General features: G+C 40.1%; 1 protein-coding gene across 1 annotated transcript; it reads right to left on the reverse strand.

The window, feature by feature from the left end:
- Positions 1-1,669: 1,669 nt before the first annotated feature.
- On the reverse strand, positions 1,670-3,525 carry LOC121308181 (melanocortin receptor 4-like). Its single transcript, XM_041240457.1, has one exon. It carries the CDS (start codon positions 3,361-3,363, stop codon positions 2,233-2,235), a length of 1,131 nt encoding a protein of 376 aa, XP_041096391.1. The 5' UTR covers positions 3,364-3,525; the 3' UTR covers positions 1,670-2,232.
- Positions 3,526-21,805: the final 18,280 nt, after the last annotated feature.

Genomic DNA, 21,805 nt, shown 5'->3' on the forward strand with positions numbered 1-21,805 from the left:
CATTACTGTTCCAGTTTATAATTCAAACAGTCTCACCAATTTGTAATTTAATGTTTTAATTCAATTAATGCAACAATATAAAATAAAACCATGTCTGGCTTCACTCATAATCATTACAGATTTACCAGTAAACTTAAATAATATATTTAAGATTTCCTTAAATTGTTTTTTACATGATATACATTTTTATATATCATATTATTGTCTAGAGATTTAGTCAGGATTTTTGCATTGCTCTTTTTAACTGTGATGCTATTACATGCACTCTCTTTTCAACTTAGTTTTATTCAAATAGGTTTGCAAACATATAACCATGGATCTAGACTCAGACACAAATAAACACTTCATCCACATTGTTAACATTTAGTCACAAAAATATTTTTAATAAAATACTCCTGGGTTATCTTAGTTCATTACAGATTTATAGACAACTCCGTGTCTGTGTTATCATCACCCAGTTCCTTTTCTCGTTCAACTTTCATCCCAATCATCCTCTCTATTCTCACTGTCTTCCATTGCTGGAGTGATGAGGACACCAATTGCTGCTACATGTGTTTCATACCTTCTCAACTTTTTTTTTCTTTGTATCTTGTCTTTCAACCCTGTGAGTTCACCTTTCAAACCTGGTCCTGTTTATACATTTGCAGACCACACAATCATACATTCCTTGTGCATTCTTAAGTTGTGACTGAAACTCAGTCACTTGCTCCTGCAAATTCTCCACTTACCCTTTCAATACTGAGTTCTCCTTCCTCAGTCTCAGAGGAGTGTCAACATTAAAGGGTACATAAAGATATTTTTATTTTATTTTGTTACATGTTCCTATGTGTTGCTACAACTGTTTGTATAAGATGTGGCCATTGTTTTATTTTATTTTTTGTTTTTACCACTATTTAAAAACATTTAAATTGCATTCCCTGCCTCAAGATGGCTTCACATGTACCTACATGGACCTCTCAGAACTACATTTCCCATCACCCTCATACTCACTGGTAAATCCATCTCAGTTACATATGTGAGCAGGACTATAAAAGCGAAACATAAAAATGAATTGGCAGTTCTTCTTAGTATTTGTAAATTAAATAATGGTAACATTAAAGTATTATTAAGGCAAGTCACAATAGAAACTGTAATAACATAATTGACACATGCTTTATTAATATTTATAGTAACCAAGTGTCTTTTCCAGGGGGCAAGTTGTCCTCCCATAATAAATTTACAGTATGGTACAGGTCATTTGTTCTCAACAGAAAGACAGACCCATTTTTTGTAGGGTCACATTTCACAAATTATACATTGGGACCCTCTGGTTCAGATCCAATAACAAAGTTATTTGATTAAATATCGAATGTAGCACGAGTGAAGACTTACATATTAAATAGTTTGCATTTAGTTCATACATAATTGCATTTGAATTACTGGTACATTACAGTGTTACTGAAAATGGTAGTTTGTAATTTCTATTGTTTTCTTCTTTATCCTTTTTATTTTCAGATATCGAATAATTCAAATAGAACAGTGAAAGAAAAGTATTTAATATAAATAACTATGGCACAAAAAATAAATTTATACAGTTCTTTCAAATAAATAATAGTACATTTTAACGTTGAAACCCATGTTCGTACATTATAACACTCAGGCATGACAAAAGCAGTAAGTAAAATAGGCAAATTTGAGAAACCATTGAAGACACAATTCAAAAACAAGGTAGAGTTTACCCTGCAAAAACAATTAAGATTCCACAGATAACATTAACCAAAATATATTCCTTACACATTCAAAACATCTGCCACTACACATGTTTGCTCGACTACCAAGTCCATAAATCGATACATATTTGCTTACATTAACAAGATCATTAATCATTTATTTACACAGCAGACTTCTTGAATCATATATAATACAATTTGGGTTTCATAAAGAAATAATACGAATTGCAAAATAAGTCATTGCGTGATTTATGCCTTGCAGTGATTAATTTGTGTTTGTCAGGAAATAAGATGAATAAATAACTTGCTCTGCAAACTGACTGAGCAAAATGAAAAAGTGCAGTTCTGAGAATGAATTTGCCCTCACAGTTTCATTGTTTAAAGGCAGCATCCTGGATTGTTTAATTAGCAGCCTGGATTGTTAGAAATGTGGTTGAAATTAAATCAACATAGGCGGTTCATTTCACTTAGGAATGCAGTTGTTCTATAGTAAAATAGTGACTGCAAACTGTGCCGTTTGTTTTTAGTAGCGGGTGGGCAGTTCACACACACACATTCCTGGCAAGCTGCAACAGCACATTATTTCTTTAAAGGTCTTGCGCATCTCCTGGCTACGGAATGCATAGATTAATGGATCGATCACTGAGTTACACATTATGAGAATGAGATACATGTTGAAATGAGACATGAAACAGACACAGTAAGGGTTTCTAGGGCAGGAGATCATAAGGATGAGGTGGAGAAAGAATGGTGCCCAGCATACCACAAAGACACCAAGCAAGATGGTTAAGGTGATGGCTCCTTTCATATTGGTACCATGGTGGATTGTGCCATTCCCTGGAAGGACTGCGATTCTTTTCATGTGCAGCCGAGCCAGCATGAACATATGGACATAGAGAGAGGTCATGAGTACAAGCATAGTGAAGAACATGGAAATAAGACAAATTAGGACAGTGGTACTTTTAGAGTAAATTATAAACAGGATACCAGACACTATACAAAAAGACCAGATACTTGAAATAATAATCATAGCCCTTCTTACAGTCATGATGTTATGGTACCGGAGGGCATAGAAGATAGTGATGTATCTGTCTATTGCAATGGCCAGCAGACTGCAAATTGAAGCCAGCAATGAGCTGCAAATCATAGAATCAAACACATTGTCCATGTTTTTGATCAAGTTGTCGTGGAATGTCAGGTGCCCACCGGTGATCAAGGCCATCACTATAGTTTCCCAGGCGTTTAACACACTTACAAGCATGTCAGCCACTGCCAAACTGCAGATGAAGATGTACATAGGAGAGTGTAGATTCTTGTTCTTTATAATTGCAGCAATAACCAAAATGTTTTCTAAAAGGCTGAAAATACCAAGGACCAGAAACACCTCAGTTGAGACCAAAAGCTGCTCATAACACCCTGAAGAGGAGGAGTCTTTTTCACTGGACTGATTAGTGCCTGCATAAGCACCTAAAGTGTGGTTCCTTGTATGGTAGGCTAGAATTAATCCGTGGTGATATGTGGAGTTCATTTTGTGAATCATGAACCCTGTTGTTATTTCGACCATTCTAGTATAATCAGTTGAATGAACTCTGGTGAGGCTCACATTCCTGAAAGACACTGTGTTGTTTACCAGTTCAACAAGCTCCAAAAACATGCATTGACAGCACTGCACAAGGTAGATCACAGAATTGACTTACTGGACTGGACTGTAGGGAAAAATCTTGCCACTTGCCAACCTTTCTCGTGCTGAAATAGCTTCTTATTTTCTTGCCATTTATTAATTGTTTAGCATCAGCTTCCTCTAAAGCGTTCTGGTTATCCAAAGAGGAAAAAAGCAGTAGAAAACTTTTTTTCATTTTAATCACTTTGTGATGTGCAAATCCTGTGTTGTCATTGAAGCAAACTGAAGCTCCAGCTACCACTGGGTATTTTATAATTCTGCATTGTGTGCTCAGAGTCCACCCCCACATTCTTATTAACCAATAAGAAATAGGATATGCAGAAGAAAGCAGCACAGCATCACCACTGAAGCTACATACTTGTTCCAGTTTCATAAGAAGGGAATCCTAAATGAGTTGTTGGCTGAATTTGTCCTTTTGGTCTTTATTGTGACTGTAGCTGAATGCATGTATTTTTGTAATATTATTATTTTAATCTGCAGGCACTGGCAGGTTATTTGCAAAAAAATAAATAATTTATGAATCAAATGAGGAACAAAAAACCTGGCAGATATTTATTTGACTTATACATCCAATAAATTAAATTAATTTACGTAATTTAAAATTAACGTAATTTACAAAACATTGTAGTAAAGTGTCTGATAAAGTGAATCATTTAATAATCTGTAAATAATTTAAATTTGTAATAAAACAAATAATTCATAACTCGCTATATTTCAAAAGCCATTCAAATTACTTTTTTTTTTAATCTTGTGCCTTTTTTACTATGATTGTCTCAAGTTAAGTATGAATCATAAAACAATTAATTACAAAAAGATGATGTTTAATATCATAGTGTACAAAGCATTGTATACATTTTTTGTTTTTTTACAATTAAAATCTAATTTGTTATCACTTTAAATTTGTGTATTAGACTGTTTTTGACTAAATGATTTAATTGTTCATTTTGTGTGTGTGTGAAGCGCTTTGGGATCACCGTGATGAAAGGCGCTATAGAAATGTGAATTGTTGTTGCTGTGTGTTTTAGATGCAGTATAGGCTTTGAAACTATATGTCAAATATATGTTGAAATGTCATCCATAAAGAGAGTCATCTGCTATAGATGAAAATGTCTGGTATGGTAATGCTTGTACCAATGGTGATGCTTGTTCATATGAATGTGACATATTTGCAAAGTTTTTAGTGCATGGAAGCTAGTGTAAAGATCCAGTCAAATTTTTGCTTTGTTACCTTGGTTGTTGAATACAAAAAAATATAGACATAAATCATCTTTCATCAAAAAATTGGTTCTAACATACAGCTTATAACAGGAGTCTTTCCTTTTTATACTGAGATATGTCAATGGCTATACATAAAATATAGTTTAAAACAAGTTACATTTGAGATTGTGACAAGTCGCCAAGATCATTTTGTTGACAAAGTGTGCCGCCTCACAAGAAATCATATAACATCTGATGTGTGGTAATCTTGACTCGCACAATGATTTTCCTGTCTTGACTTGGCTTGCAAAACTCAAACACGGGCAGGTAAAAAAAAATATTTTGTCAAAATTAGTAATGTAAAATGTACTGAATTGTACTAAATGTGTCTCATTTCTTCATGCCCACTAAACCTTTTTTGCTTTAATTCTATATCCACCTGCCTTCAAAAATTTTCCCTTTCAATTCGAGGATGACCACCAACAACATTAGGAATTGGATATGCCTGCCTATCTGAGCTCTCTATACCAGAGCTGCCGATAGGCCCCTTCCTTGGAGGACGACCTCGGTCCCATCTACAGTCATACTGAGGAAGCCATTTCTTTTTTTGCCTCTCAAGATGGTAAGGTAAGACCCTCTGTGTTGGTATCTGAGCGTATTGTGAAAAAAAGTAATATATATTGTTATTGTTGTTAACTAAATACCCTTGCTGGCACATCTGCAGTGTACACGTGGTATCCAGCTTGCCTGCGTTGTGTAGCAGCTATGTAAAAAAAAAAAAAAAAAAAAAAAAAAAAAAACAACAACAGAAGGCCTTATCCTCCACATCCTGTATTTTTCCAGACCCCAGCCTGTCCACCTTGGTGCGTCGGGCCTTCGAAAAATCAAGAATAACAGCAGTGTGCTCCCTGTAATATTGTTGTGATTGTATAATTCCATTATACTCCATCCACAGATTAGTCCCCCTCAACTTCGGCCTGTGTGTCCCCTGGTATATGCTGTGTGCTGACCAGGCATGCGACTACACGTGGTTAGGGTAGGCACCGCTGTTTCAGCTGCCCCATGGTGCTTAGGTACCTCGGTGCACGCTCAGCCCTTGGTGCTTTGGTGCCTCAGTGCACGCGTTGCCCAGTACACCCGTTGTGCACGGTGCTCGGTGCCCTCTGTGCGTATAGCACCTCGGTGAATACGCGACCCCAGTGCACATGGTACTCAATGCACACAGTACCTGGTGCACTCGACATTTGCTACACACAGTGTGCTCGGTGCTCAGTGCTCTTGGTGCGTATTGCGCCTCGGTGCATATGCGACCCCGGTGCACATCAAGATGCGCTTCTATGTGCCTGAACCCTTATGTAGGGTTACGGAGACACATATGAGGAGGGCTTACACAGTGGAAATGCAGGTGACCCTCATGGCTCACCATGTTTTTAGACGGCGTGCTCACGGGGGCCTCGCTCCCAGAGCCTGTGGCCATGGAGCTCTGCCTCCTCTCCAGTACGCTACTCCAGATTTCCGGACTTCAAGGGCAAGCCTTAGGTCGAAGCCTGGCAAGACTGGTGGTAGCTCGCAGACAGCTGTGGCTGTCACAAGCAAGGGTACCCGACGTGGATAAAGCGGTTATACTGGATGCGCCAATATCAAAGGGGCATACATATGGTCTAGCTATGGAGATCTTACAGCGCTCCCTTCGGCAGCGCAAAGCATCTCGGCAGGTGGCCACGCTGGTACCTCCCCATGCTCCAGTTTGGGGTAAGTTGAGCCGTTGGCAGCCCCCCCCCCCTCCATCACAAGGACGGTCTCCGTGCCCATTGCCCTGTTGGATGAACTGAGGCATCGTCTACAGGCCACAGCAATGATGGAAAACCGAGCCCCTCCACAGAGCACAAAGAACGTAGGGCGTGGTGTGTCCATGCAAACAGCGTTCCAAGAGGCAATTCCCCAGCCATCGCTCCAGACAGCCGCCTCAAAGTGCTCCGACCCAACCTCAGCAGCCCCAGTAGAGGTCCTGAAGGCTTGAGGACTCAGAACCATTCCTTCACTGCACAGCAGCTGCAATTTCGGCATGCTTGTACCTCGGACACCTGGGTGCTCGCTACCATGCAAAACGATTACACGCTGCAGTTCCGTTTAGGACCTCCCCCCTTTCAAGGAGTCACGCACATATCTGTGTCGGACCCTCTTCAGGTCTCTGTACTCAAAGATGAAGTGGCCACCTTGCTGTGCAAGTAAGCCATTTGTCTCGCAGACACCACCTCCTGCGGAGAGGGGTTCTACTTGAGATATTTCATAGTACCCAAGAAAGGCACTGGCTTTCACCCTTCTTAGACCTAAAATTCCTCAACAATTCTTGAAAAAAAGGAAGTTCCAAATGCTGACTCACCGTCACATTCTCCAGTCAGTCTGACCGTGGGACTGGTTCACCACCGTGGACTTACGGAACTTTTATGTTCCCATTCATCTAGAGCACAGGAAGTACCTCTGCTTCGCCTTTCAGGGAAGCATTTACAAGTTCTCCGTGCTGCCGTTCGGCTTCTGCCTGGCTTCTTGTATGTTTTCAAAGTGTATGGACGGTATCCAGGCCCCCTTGTGGTTGCAGGGGATCAGAGTACTAAACTATCTCGACGACTGGCTGATTTCTTCTCAGTTATGAGTGGGAGCAATGGCCCACACGCCGATTGTGACGCAACATCTGGCGAGGCTGGGTCTCACCATCAATGATGCGAAGAGTCGGCTTATACCGGTACAGTGCACGATGTACTAGGGGCTCCAGCTGGACTCCAGTATGTCACGCTCATACTTGTCGGATGACAGATTAGCTGCTATTCAGGGTTGCCTCTCCCTGTTCCACCAGGGATTGAAGGTTCCCTTGGTGCAGTTCCAAAAACTGTTGGGCCTGATAGCCAAATACCTATCAGCCATCGAGCTGGGTCTATTATGCATGCGCCCGCACCAAGCATGGCTCAATCTATTCCACTTACATCCCAAGTGCGACAGACATCGTTGGCTGACACGTGCTCCGTGGTCTTACGATGGTGGAGGATGCCCTCTCACCTGCTTGGGTGTCTGCGGATTGGAGTGGTGTTAACTCACCAAGTGGTGACGACAGACGCCTCCAACTTGGGTTGCGGGGCGTTCTGGGAAGGCTGAGGAGTCCGCGGCACCTGATTGGGCCGTTGGACAGCCCTGCACATAAATATGCTAGAGCTACAGTCTGTTTTTCTGGCTCTACAGCACTTTCTTCCAGTGTTGCATGGGAAACATGTGCTGGTCCAAATGGACAACCCATCAGTGGTGGTGTATGTCATCCACCAAGGTAGCCTCTGTTCCCTGGGGGTTGCATCGCCTCACCTTCCGGCTCCTGATTTGGGCACAATGGAACAAGCTGTCCCTATGGGCGATGCATCTTTCCATAGTGGTGAACTGGGCAGCGGACCTCCTGTCGAGGGAGGGTGCGCATTCGTCAGAGTGGCAACTCCACCCCCAGGTGATGGAGCGCATTTGGGAATGGTTTGGGAAGGTGCAGGTCGATCTCTTTGCCTCAGTGGACATGACATATTGCCACCTGTGGTATTCACTCTACCATTTCGGAGGTCCACTCCGCATCGAGGCCCTAGCCCATGAGTGGCCCAGGACGCTCCTTTAAGCATTCCTGCCAGTACTATTGCTCCCGGCCTTCTTGGAGAAGGTCCGTTTAGAGAAAGTGACAGTTCTTCTAGTGGTCCCCTAATGGTCCAGGAGAATTTGGTTCTCGACCCTATGTCAGCTCATACAAGGCTAGCCCTGGGAGATCCTGCATCATCTTGATCTCCTCAGTCAGGCAAGAGGCACTCTCTGGCATCCAAAACCTGGTAGGTTCCAGTTATAATTGTGGCCCCTGAATGGGGCCACTGGACAGCCTTAGGGCTATCAGGCGTGGTTGTGGGTACTTTGCAGAGCACTAGGGCAGACTTTACTAGATAGCTGTACGCCTATAAGTGGAAGTATTTCCAGAATTGGTGTCTGGCTAGAAGTCATGACCCAGTTTCTTGCCCCATGCTAGTTATCTTGCAGTTTCTGCAAGAACTGCTTGATGCTGGCAGGTCACCTTCCACATCGAATGTGTATTTAGTGGCTATTTCTGCATGCCATGCCCCCATAGATTCAGCATCTCCAGGTGCGCATTTTTTAGTAACCCAATTTCTCAAGGGCTCTCGGTGGTTATGCCCTCCTAGGAGGGTTTTTCTCCCTGAACTGAGCCTTTATATTGTACTGGAGGTGTCACGATGGCCCCGTTTCAGCCCATACACTCCATAGAGTTGAAGCTTCTGTCTATGAAGACAGCTTTCCTCTTGGTAACCCCGCTAAGCGGGTCAGTGAGTTGCAGGCGCTGTCGGTGCATAGCTCCTGCATGTGTATTTGGGACACTGGCCGCAGGGTGTCACTGCATACAAACCCTGCTTTCCTCCTCAAGTGATTACAGCCTTCTACATGAATCAGTCTGTGGACCTGGAGTCTTTCCATCCACCTCCGTTTGCTTCGGAGGAGGATAGTAGATTAAATTTCCTCTGTCCAGTGAGGTCATTGAGGTGTTATATGGATAGGACATGAGCTCTGCATCATACTGACTAGCTCTTTGTCTGCCATGGTATATGAACCCTAGGACAGCCCCTCTCAAAGCAGCGACTGCTGCATTGGATTGCAGACAGTCTCTGCGGCGTATGACAGTACTGGCTAAAATCCCACCTGGGAGAGTAGCTACGCACTCTACTAGAGAGTTGGCTACATTTTGGGCCCTCTTCAGAGGGGCCTCACGGTCCTATATATGTACAGCGGCTAGCTGGGCTACACCGCATACATTCTTCAGGTTCTACTACTTGAATGTGGTAGATCCATCCTTGCCTTCAATAGACACAAGGGTCCTTGAGGATGCACGCTTGCACCAATAACCTTCGGTTATACAGTTCTGATGCGTCCCTCATATGCTGCCGTTAAACAAATGATCAGTTCAAGGGTTTAGTTAAGTGACTGAGAGCTCAGCTGGAATGAAAACCAGAAGACACATGGGGGTCCCCAGGACCGGGTTTGAGATCCCCTGCTATCTATCTCTTTTATGCTTCCCCACAGGGATAATACCTTAACTCGGGTGGCCAACCACAGTCCTGGGAGGGTAATTCCAATCCTGGTTTTTGTTCCAGCCCTGCTAAATGGTTTAATTGAACCAATGAAACCTCCATACAGACCCTGAAGTAGTAGTGGAATAGTCATCCAGGACTAAGATTGGACACCCCTGCATTAACTACTATATGCACAGAACTGTGTCTGCAGAGCAAAGATCCATTTTCTGAACACCGAAACTGAAAATCCCCAGTTACCTAGCAACTACAGCAGGACTTCCAGACAGGGTACAAGGTTTTATATATGAAAGTTTGAATGGAATCCTTTGAAAAATAATGTCAATATTTTATTCTATTTTTATGCTTTCTCAGTCATATGCTTAAATAAGTAATCAAAATGTTTCAACACACTGAGAGCATTATTGAACAATCAAGCAAGGTATCCCTATATTTTTAGAAATAAGTAATAAATGTAAGATGCATTTAAAACCCCTTTCACACTGGTAAGATCTACCCAGGTCAGAACCTACCCAGGTCAGGATCCGGTGTCAAGCGGGTCGGGTACATGATTTCACACTGCTTTTGATAAAGCAGGGTTGACCTGGGTGACAGACGCAAGTACACAATACACATATCAAAGCCCTGAAGCAGTTTGTTACTGACGCTTCCATCCATGCTTTTCCTAATTGAACCATCGGCCCAAATGTTGATTAGACCAAATGTTTCTACATCGCTGCCGCAACCTGCCTCATGGTGTGTCTCAAGCAACAAAAACATGGCTAAACAGAATAAACAGAAACATTCCTTGCGGAAGTGCAAGCTTCATGTAGGCGTGGCTGTTTATTTTGTCTCGCGCAATCCGGTTCAAAGTGTGGCAACCCACATCATTAGCCAGGACCTGGGTCCGGACCTGGGTAAGAGTGCCAGTATGAAAGTGGCTTCAGTAGAATGTTTTTTGGGTCTCAAGAAAACAAATTACGTGAAGCATTGTGGTTTGGATGGCATCCCGGTTTTCTGGGTTTGTCTGTGTTTTTGGCTTCAATCCCAGGGTCCTGGGTTCTTTTTAAAATAACCAAAAAAGGTCCTATTTATATATGAAGCATGCACCTGTATTATAATTTAGAGAGATAGAGAGAGAGAGAGAGAGAGAGAGAGAGAGAGAGAGAGAGAGAGAGAGAGAGAGAAAGAGAAGCAAATACAAAATAGCACAAAATAACTAAGTGCAAATATAAAATGAAATAAAATGAAAAATTATAAAGCAAAGACAGAATAACAGTTTTAAAAGTGGGAGGTTTATACAAAAAAATAGTTTAAATACTTGCAATCATAGTTGTCAAAGCTCAGCTGTTACTATACACACGGTCTGAGGGGAAACAGAAGCTCTGACTAGCACTGCTGCATAGATGTATAATTTGGAGCGAGTCATTTGGGAATTCAGATTGTAATGAAAGATATGTTTGTTTCTAAACCGCGCTTAACAATTAAACAACGCTGCAAATAAATTTGAGCATGAGGGCGTGTATGCAGCTGATGGTGACAAAATGATCATTTGTAGAAGTACTTGCTTATATTATGTATTAGTATGCTAATTTGTTGTTTTATTTTAAGTGGAGCAAACTTTGCACTGGAGCAAGTGCAGTTTTGGTTTTGAATTAATTTGAATGAATGAATCTGCTTTGCTTAGTGTTTAAAAACTGAGGATCCCCAAGCTTGTATACTGGAGCCCTGCTTCAGTGCAATGGGATTGCAATACTGTTTATGGGTAGATTGATGTACAATCTATAATAATTATATATAATAATTGTGTAGTTATTATCGGTAATAAAACAAAATTTGTGAAAAATAAAACAAAAAAATATAAATAAAAATAATTTCAGGGGGCGCTAATCTTAAAGCATGGTTATAGCAGCAGTCTTAAGTATTCTGTAAATATTTAGTCTAATAATTAAGAAGTGCAATTCTCACAGGGCTACCGGGGCTTGTTTTCAAGATGTCGGCTGTTGTATAAAAACCAATGGAATACCTTGTGTGTGTGTGTGTGTGTGTGTGTGTGCGTGTGCGTGTGTTTATGTATATATATATATATATAGAGAGAGAGAGAGAGAGAGAGAGAGAGAGAGAGAGATAGTAGTAGTGGCTCCTGACTAAACAGAGAGAGAGAGAAGGAGACAGAGAAATATTTCACTAATATTAAGGTTTATAGTTCCTTTTAATTAGACCCAGACACAATAGTTTGAAGTTTTTATGCACTTTCGTGCCTGATTTGCCAGGGGGAATGTAGCAGAAGGCAAGGGGAATGCACGTGATGTTTGCCAACTGCACACTGACTATACCAGCAGTAACTATAGCATACTTAAATAAACACAGTCCGTTAATAGTAGCTCACTGACCAGAGGCATTCTCTCTCTCAGAAATGATTCACAGCAAAACAGCCAAAACGGAAAATATGCTATTATACTGTATACAGATTTAATAGAGCAGTTTTTAATAAATGTTTGGAGGAAGAGAGGAAAAGTTAATCATGCCCAGTGTTAAACATGGTGGAGGTTGTGTGATGGTATGGGCTTGTTTTTCTTCCTCAGGCATTGGCAACCTTTGTATTGTAGAAGGATAAAGACATATAAAGACATTTTGCACTCTCATTTGTTACCCAGTGCTAGAAGGCATATTGGATGGAAGTTTGTATTCCAGCAGGATAATGACCCTAAACATTCTGCAAAGTATACAAAGGAATTTCTGAAAAAAAAACGAAGATCACAGTTATAGATTGGCCATCTCAGTCCCCAGACTTGAGTCCCATCGAGATGTTGTAGATTGACTTGAAGGCTGCTGTTGCAAAAAGGAAACCAAAGTCTTTTGCAGAACTCAAAGCTGTATGTGTTGAAGAATGGGCAAAAATCTCAGGAAAGATGACAGGAACTGGTTTCAAAATACAAAAAAGACTGTAAGGGTGCCCAAATACTTTTGTCAAAGTATGAAATTAGTTTCTGCATGTTATTTTTCATTGTATGCATGTCATGTAATAATTTGTTGTTTTATTATAAAGCTGAATCTCTCCTTTAATGTATACCTTTCCATAGAACAATTAGAAATTATAGAAATCACTTTTTTTCTCAATTTTTTTTTTTTAAACTGCCCAAATACTTTTTGTCTGTTACTTATACTGTATATTTTTCAATATCGAGTTTCTCAGGATTTCTTTTTTTTAACATTTTCATGAAGTAAAAAACCTTGTGATTTCTGATCACTCCTTTCAACACTCTTGTTTGCGTGGCTTCCACTCCTACTTTGTGGTCTTGCTTTATTTCACATCATCTCACTAATAACCTCTTCTGTTCTGAGCAACAATGACCTAGTTATCCATAATAGCCCCAAGCTAGTTTCATCTAGATTGCAGAAATACTGTTTTGTCTCAACTAGGCCTGCTTAATAAAATGTGCTGTTTGCTGGTCTCCCAGAGCTGATCTCTATAGGTTAATGCTTGTTTAAAACTCAATTACAAGACACATGATTTTATATAACCCCAAGGGACCAAACACAGTACACCTGTAGCATGCATCAATTATTCCCAAACCCACAGCTCTGGGTGCCCCCACTTAACAGGATCCCTAAAAAACAGTATAAACCTGAAATAAAGCTGAAAAACTACTTTGAACAAATATGACAACACAACCTCTAGAAATGGAGGCCATATAATAATAAAACAAAAAAAATCATTTAAGCAGTCTCATCAAATGGTGCAAAAAAACAAATATTGTCTACAAGCATTCAGACTTGCATTCAGACCCACTATGCACTATGCAAATTAAGCACACTATAAATTATGCCACTCATGTTTTATTGTAGACAGAAAACAGCAGGTGCCAGGGTGTGGCAAAGTGCCCGCCCCTGTGTGTATTTTGTGTTGTGTGTTAGTGTTGGTGTATAGTCATTGGTGCACGGGATATAAACAGGTCTGTGTAACACGAGTGTTTAAAATGTATATTTGTATTTAGGCACAAGGATTGCACAGCACTTCACATGCAAGTAAAACATAATAATATGTGAGCACGGGGAATTGCACTTTATTAATTCACGTGCAGTTGTACCGCGAATCCAATTGAATAATTGATTAGCAATCGAGTTTCGGTACAGCTGCATAAAAGCAGCATGTTTTCACCCACTCGGGGTTGTGTGTTCAGTGAGTGGAGAACGGGATAAGAGATGGAGGTAATAATTGTGATAATAATAATAGTAGTTAAATATCTGCTCACCGTGTTTGTCTGTATAGTCCGTTTGTTTGTCTTTTTGTTTTGGCGACGAGTGCAGTGTCCTGTGTTTTTGTTTGTTACAAACCTTTTATTTACTGTCTGTTCATTCATTAAATGCTGAGCGAAACCAGTCACTTGTTGACTGGCAAGCACCCATTTTATAATCCAAACCCACTGGCAAAAATGTAATGCACTACACATTTCCTTGGTGATTAGTAGTCCCAGGGAGAGAATACTGACAGCAAGATATTATTGCTTTGGTTGATAATTGAAACAGAATGTCAGAATAAGCAAGTGATAAGAAACGTTGGTGTGGTCCCAATGTGGGTGAAAGGCAAACCTGTAATCTTGAAACAGCAGTTATAGGTTTTAGCAACAATTAAATATATGACGATGAATACATAGACATTAAAAAACAGTTACAATAATGCATTTGTTTGCCAACTGACTGGCATAAACTAAACATGAAAGCATATCAACTCTATTTAAAATAAACTGTTGGAGTATCAAATTAAATTTGCAATGAAGTAAAATCATATATTATTTTTCTCTTGATTATACCATAGTCATTCTTATAACTGACATTTTATTACACTGTGATAATGCATTGTCGTGATGTTTTTTTAAGACAGTTCCTTGGCTTAGACAGAAGGGGAATTGTTTGTTAATGAGATGTCTTTTCAAAAACTGCTGATGGTGATAAATGTGTCCCCTTCAGCCAACGTTGAAAACATTGTAGGGCTGTGGTGATAAACAATTGCATTGGTGAGACAAATATAAGAGTCACATATTAGATTGATGACATTGAGAACTCTTTGCATGACTGCTTAACAGATCCTCAAGAAGCAAGTTATTTTTGCATTTAGAGAGCTCTTACAGACAACAACAGAAACCAATAATGATTTGACTTTACATATCTATAAAACCAAGATAAATGCAAGTTGGGTAGCATATGAAAAATAAATTCCTGCAATAATGCATTTTCATCTTGCAAAATATGTGTATTTTTCATGTGACTTTATAAAAGGAAAATCAGTCTGTGAATGTAAATCATCTTTAGGGCTTGGAAGGTTCATTATTAGTTGCATTTTGAAAAACTGCTTAAGAGTCCAGTTTGCCAGAAATGTAGGTATCCAAATTATACTTCCCTTTTGCTTTTGTGACCTGTTGATAATACAACCAAAAGGTTTTTTTTGTTTTCTTTTGTTTTCTTTTATTGTAGTTCTGTGCACAAAATAAAATTAAATTGTCTATCACTTCATGTTCAATAACCTGTCCACCGGTAATCTTATTTAAGGTTTTTTCCTATCTCACAGATTTACAATTGAATATATGTTAAATTAATGCTTTGGGGCTCAACAAAGCCCGAATGATCATCCTTTGACTTTAAAGCTGCTTAAGTAAGTACTTCATAATAGAAGGCAAAAAAAAAAGCCATATCTGTCTCTTATGATCTCCAAGACCTAATGTATCTGGTCTAAGGCTGTCTCAACAAGTCCATGAGTGGACATAATAAACAAGAATCTGAACAGGTGAAAATGACTTTTCACTAGGCCATCCACTATGATGAGTGCAGCTTTAGAATTTGACATTATATATATAGTACATGTTAGATGTGAAAAAAACAACTTTCCCCATAATCCATTGAAAATGATATCCAATTGAAAAGTATTAAATCCCAGCATATTCACAGGGAAAAATATAGAAAATGTGTTGTTGGGCTCGACACCGTCTGAATACATAAGGTGACTTGATCAAAGTTCAAGCTGCTTGGGACCCCTGCACACAAGTATTTCTTTAATTTAGAAACAAGCTGAACTAGTTTAAATGTTTAGCTCACAAGAAGTTGGGGAAATGCAAATAAACTGCTCAAAGAAGGAAAAATGAACAAGTTAGGATTGAAGCTGTTAATACATATTGTAGATTTCTCAAAACCTTTAAAATTGCTTTGTCACACATGTATACAATGGGATTAAATAACTTTAATCATTTTAGTTTTTACAGTATAGAGTTGATTCCTGGTAGTGATTTACTTAATAAAGGTTATAGGAATAACATGAATGTATATAAAGGAGCTACACTCACTCTCATCGTCACACAGCATAGCCAACACTGGAACTCCCAAATATTCCTTACTTCAGTAACAAGAGGCTAGTTTGGGCACCTGTTTTTACAGATTGTCCCAAAAGCACCCACATTTGTATACCCTCATGTAACAAAGTGCCCGCCCCTGTGTATATTATCTGTTATGTGTTGCGTGTGGTGTGTTTAAATGTTGGTGTATAGACATTGGTACACGGGATATAAACGGGTCTGTGTAACACGAGTGTTTAAAAAATGTATATGTGTATTTAGGCACGAGGATTGCACAGCACTTCACGTGCAAGTAAAATGTAGTAATATGTGAGCACGGGGAACTGCACTTTATTAATTCACGTGCTGGGATTCAAGTGAATAATTAATTGGTAATTGAATCCCAGCACAATAGTATATATAGATGCACGTTGTCACATACTGGGGTTGGGTGTTCGGTGAGCGGAGAACGGGATTGGAGACGGAGGAAATAAGCAGTAGTGGTAATAGTAATAATAATAATAAGAGGAGAAAGTATCCGCTCACCGTGTTTGTCAGTGTCTGTGCGTGCACCGTTTTGTTAAGTTTAGTCTGTTTTCGTTTGTCTATTTATTTTGGCGTAGAGTGCCGTGTCCTGTGTTTTTCGTGTTTGTGTAAACCTTTTATTTGGTATTAAACCGGCGCCAACAGGCGTCTTCATCACTTCATTTCATCCGTTCTGTGTTTTGTGTATTTCATTACCTTTCCTGGTTCTGACGCCGCCCACTTCGGCCGTCTCTGTGACACCTCATTATAAACATTTCTTTCTTTTATCCTTTTAGATATTAAACAAGATTAAGGGAAAAAAACAGGAGACAGTTTGTATGTTCTAATGTTTATATTACAGAAACTAACCCCCTGCACTGAATTTGAACAAGATGTGCTCAGGAATTCTGAACAGCTGCTGTTGCAATGAGGTAGGACAGAACTGACTAGGAGAGACTCCTGCAGGTTTTTTGTGACAATGTATGTATTTAATACAGAATGGTGCAACACTAACCAACTCAACAATCTGTGCCTTCTTGGTTTGCAGTTGTCATTTTTCCATATCAAGCTCTGTAGGGTGTGCTGTTCTTAAAGTGACCAGATTTTTAATGTTCTTAAAATGGGACAGTATGAAAATATTATGAATAACTTCCAACTTCCAAGCTACTGGGAAGCTCTAGGGTTTTTATTTTCACTTTGGCAATATTTGATCTAATATCATATTGAAAGTGATTGCAGAAACTCATGGTGATATTCAGAGTGGAATCTTTTACTTGCCAAAACATTTTTTTGTGAATAAATTATCTTATTGTCTTTGTAAATTCATTTCTAGACAAGTACAGAAATGCTGATTATTGCTGCAAATCCAGTCCCTTTTCTGCCTAAGAAACTTAATCTTCTCTCTTTGATTTCCTCTTTCTATCTTGCTCTATCTCTATCACTATGCTATCCTCCAGTGTCCAATCTGCAAACCAGGCCCTTTCTGCAAGAAAACATGACATGGATCAAGGTGTAATAAGATTAAATTATATTATTTTTTGATCAAATGAAATGTTGCCACTTCTTTATTTATGAAAGGAATATTATTTAATTGTCCTTAATATAAGCAAAAGCCTATGTAAAATGTACAGAGAAGTTTTTAGATTGTCAAGAGACACCGTCTCATTATCATTGATTGGTACTGAAAAACTGCATAGACAGGGCTAGAAATGTCATCATACAATTAACACATTTTTAACAGGTTCCTTTCTGTTGTTTTTCTATTAATAATAAAGTGATAAAATATATTTATATAAAAATATAAAATACCTTATATAGCTATCACATGTATGCAATAGATAACATTAATCTTTGTCTATTTTTTCTTAAACTTTAAAGGATAAAATATATGTGGCAGAGCAGAGGAGGGAGCTGAGGAAGCAAGCTGTTGTTTGTGCTTGCTGGTTTTTTTGGTTTGCTGTTTTGTATTTTCTAGTCCAGTGAAGGCATTGCCCAGCCTGGAAACTTTTATTTTTGTAAGTCTTGTTCTGTGTCTTTCTGTTTGTGTTTAAATATCTTTGTTTTCGCCCTTGTGCACTTTTTTTTTTGTGTTTATTTATAATAAAAGTATATATTTTTTTGAACTGCAGTCTGTCTCTGGGCCTCGATCCACTTGCCAGCCTGTCGCAATATACTTCTTCTATAATACATTTAACAGAGAAATAAAAATAAGGGGTCACCAAATTAAAAAGAGATGTATCCTGCCTTTAAGGCAGCTTATTTAGAAGAAAGGTAAAATGAAACAAGGATGTGAATCTTTTTTTGTAATTGATTTAACCTATTTGTATCATATACAGTACTCAACTATCAGTGTAAATACATGTACTTTAAAAAAAATAATAATAATAATTAAGAAATTAAATGGGCACCTTGAGACCTGAAACTATTGTACAGTCAGCACTCACCCTATAACATTTTGACTTTAGTGATGGTTAAACGAGTGTGACGCATATCTGATTAGTTCATCTGATTTGACGTGTATGTAGGTGAGCACATTGTAACCTGCCCCCCTACTACCCAAACAACCCCCTACCCAGTGCGTGCACACACACACACACATTTTGTACAGAAAGAAAAAATATGACTTGGGTTTGAGGAACTGTACAGGGAGACGTTGATTCTTTTATTGAAATGTGTTATCGCACAAGTTGGGGGTATAACACAGCAGTAAAAAGACAGCAGAAGAATATATATAAAATGGAGATTGATTTTATTCTTAATAAAAGGATGGTAAAATGCGACTGACGTGTATCTGGTAACGGATATCCGAGTGCTGACTATTTCATTATTGCTAAAAACAACATAAAATGTCTACTTAAAGAAATACAGGTGGGCTATTTTGATGCACAAAGTGTTCAAACCACGACAAGCTTCAGTGCACCGCGTTGTAAACATGGCGTTGATTTCCGCAATTGCCATGATTATGATTTCCATCACGAGAGTAGATGTTAAAACTTCATGCTTATTTGAACTCGGCTCTCGCCAAGATAAGCACCAACTAAGATGTAGCTTTGCAGTAAACTAATGTGATCCATCTGCATCTCCATCCATTTGCGTTGCTTTCCAGCTGATGATGTAGATATCCTTCTGTCTGGTGTTGATGGCTGAAGTGTAATGCTGGCTACAGGGATCAGCTTATTTGCCTCCCCAGAGCATCAGCACACACAAGGGCTGTGATGCTAGCTCTGGGGATCAACCATAGTGCGGTCTCCCCAGCGCATCAGTACGACAACCGTCAGGATTGAGCTAAGTAGAGTACATATCAGGGTTCTTCAAGTGGGCACCTTTCATCCTTGGTGTTTCGGTATTTCACCTCAAGAGGGCTCGACAGTGATTCTGGAGTCCCAAAATCATCCCCCTCCATCCCCCACTCAAATCAGCCCAGCTTACTTACCTATATATGAGCGTTGCTCTTCCTATTGTGCTTGAGATTCACAGCCAGAATCTTTCCGGACAGAATCTGCCAGTTGCTGCTTCTTTCTGCTGAACACGACATCTCTGAGAAACCAGATTGTAGAGTGTGCCACAAATCCTCGACAACCCACGTCCACTGTGTAAACTCAGAATCTCCATCCTCACTGTTCCTCTTCAGCAGCTAGTTGAGCATACCAAAGTTTCTTCCTCTCATACGCCTCATCCACAGCATCCTCCCATGGCACTGTTAACTCTACCATATGAACAATGCATGCTGATCTAGACCACAAGACAATGTCTGGTCGAAGGTTAGTGGTGGCAATCTCAGGTGGAAAAATAAACCGTTGACCAACATCTGCCAGCATTTTCCAGTCTCTAGCAGCTTCCAGTTATCCTTGGCGAGGCTTAGTTTTAACACCTTTTCTTGGTGGTTGCTCTCCTGGACGGAGGAGTATTGTCTTTTGTGTGTATTGCTTTGATGGAACTGGTGGCAACTTATTGGTCAGGTTACGCTTGTCTTCCAATGCTAAGGCCAAACATCGCAGCACCTGGTCATGGTGCCAAGTAAACCATCCTTGGCTAAGACCCACTTTACATCCTGTCAAAATGTGCCTTAATGTTGCAGGTGATGAACACAAAGGACATGAGGGATCCTTACCCACCCAGAGGTTTAGGTTCTGTGGTGATGGGAGAACATCATATGTTGATCTGATGAGGAAACTTATCCTGCTCTGTTCCATTGTCCATATGTCTTGCCGGCCAATCCTGCGTTGTTCCATACTTTCCCATCTCATCCATTCTTCCTGTTTGGCCTTGGAAATGGCCTTTACACACCTCATCCTCTTCTCCTGATTTTGCACCTCGTTGACTGCCAGCTTCCTCGGTTGAGCTGGGGTTGCCTTGCTAAACATTCCTTCTCCACAGTAGAATATTTAGTCTCTCAAGGCAACAATTTCCTACTGAGGTAGATGACGGGTAGTTGGTTTCCTGCTTCTCCCTGCAAAAGTACCGCACCCAGACCAATCCCTGATGCGTCAGTCTGAACTGTAAAAGGTTGATCAAAATCTGAACTTTGGAGAATGGGTTCTTGGTACAAACACCCTTTCAGATCTTGAAAGACTATCTCACAAGGTTACCTTATTGGGATGAGATTTCCTGGTCAGTTCAGTAAGCACTACAGCGCAGTTGGAAAAATCTGGAATGAACCACCTATACCAGCCGACCAATCCCAGAAAGGACCAGACTTGCTTCGTTGTGGTTGGGACAGGACTGTTCTGAATGGCAGCTACCTTCCCCACTTGTGGTTTGATGACTCCACCTCTTATAACATAGCCCAGATATTTTACCTCAGTTTTAACTAAGGAACATTTCTTTGGGTTTATGGTCAGACCTGTTTGCTTAATTCTCCTGAATATGTCTGTCAGGTGTGCAAGGTGCTCTTCCCAGGTCTGGCTGTAGATGACAACATCATCGATGTACACAGCAGCTTATGCATCTGTGCCTTGAAGAACATGATCCATGAGGCATTGTAACAAAGCGGATGCTCCGTGAAGTCCAAACGGCATGACCGTAAACTGATAGAACCCAAAGGGTGTCTGGAATGCTGTCAGTTCTTTCGACATCTCAGTCAAAGGAACTTGCCAGTACCCTTTACAAAGGTCTAGCATACTGAGATACTTAGCTTTACCTAGACATTCAATGAGTTCATCAATCCTTGGCATGGGATAAGGATCAAAGGTGGATTTGGCATCTATTTTCCTAAAATCTATACAAAACCTTAGGCTCCCATCCTTCTTTAGAACCAACACGGCAGGGCTGCACTGCTCACTGCTCAATGGTTCGATGACTCCTAGATCTTCCATCATCTTCACCTCCTCCTTTAACACGGGGACCAGCTTGGCAGGAGTCCTGTAACTGGGTTGTCTTACTGGACAAGACAACTTTAATGGAATATAATGCCTTGCCAGATTAGTATGATCTGGAACGTCACTAAACAACCCTTCTGGAAAACAGGCTGCCAGCTCTTCTTGCAGTACTCCTGAAAGATGAGATATGTCAACCCTGGTGGGCTGCTCCTGTGTTGTCGATAAGTATTGTTCTGGTTGTTCTTCCTCTTCAGCAATGTCTCTAACAAACATCTGAATTTTCGTGGACTCCTCCCGTAATAGTCACTCTTTTAATAAACTTATGTGAAAAATGTTTTTCTTTTCTACTCTCTGGCTTCGCAATCTCATATGTGACTGTTCCCAATTTCCGCAGCACTTCATATGGGCCTTGTCCAAACTTGTGCAGCATGTTCTTGAGAGTTTGATTAAATTACTA

Source organism: Polyodon spathula, chromosome 3 (assembly GCF_017654505.1).
Source record: "Polyodon spathula isolate WHYD16114869_AA chromosome 3, ASM1765450v1, whole genome shotgun sequence".
NCBI classification, from domain to species: domain Eukaryota; kingdom Metazoa; phylum Chordata; class Actinopteri; order Acipenseriformes; family Polyodontidae; genus Polyodon; species Polyodon spathula.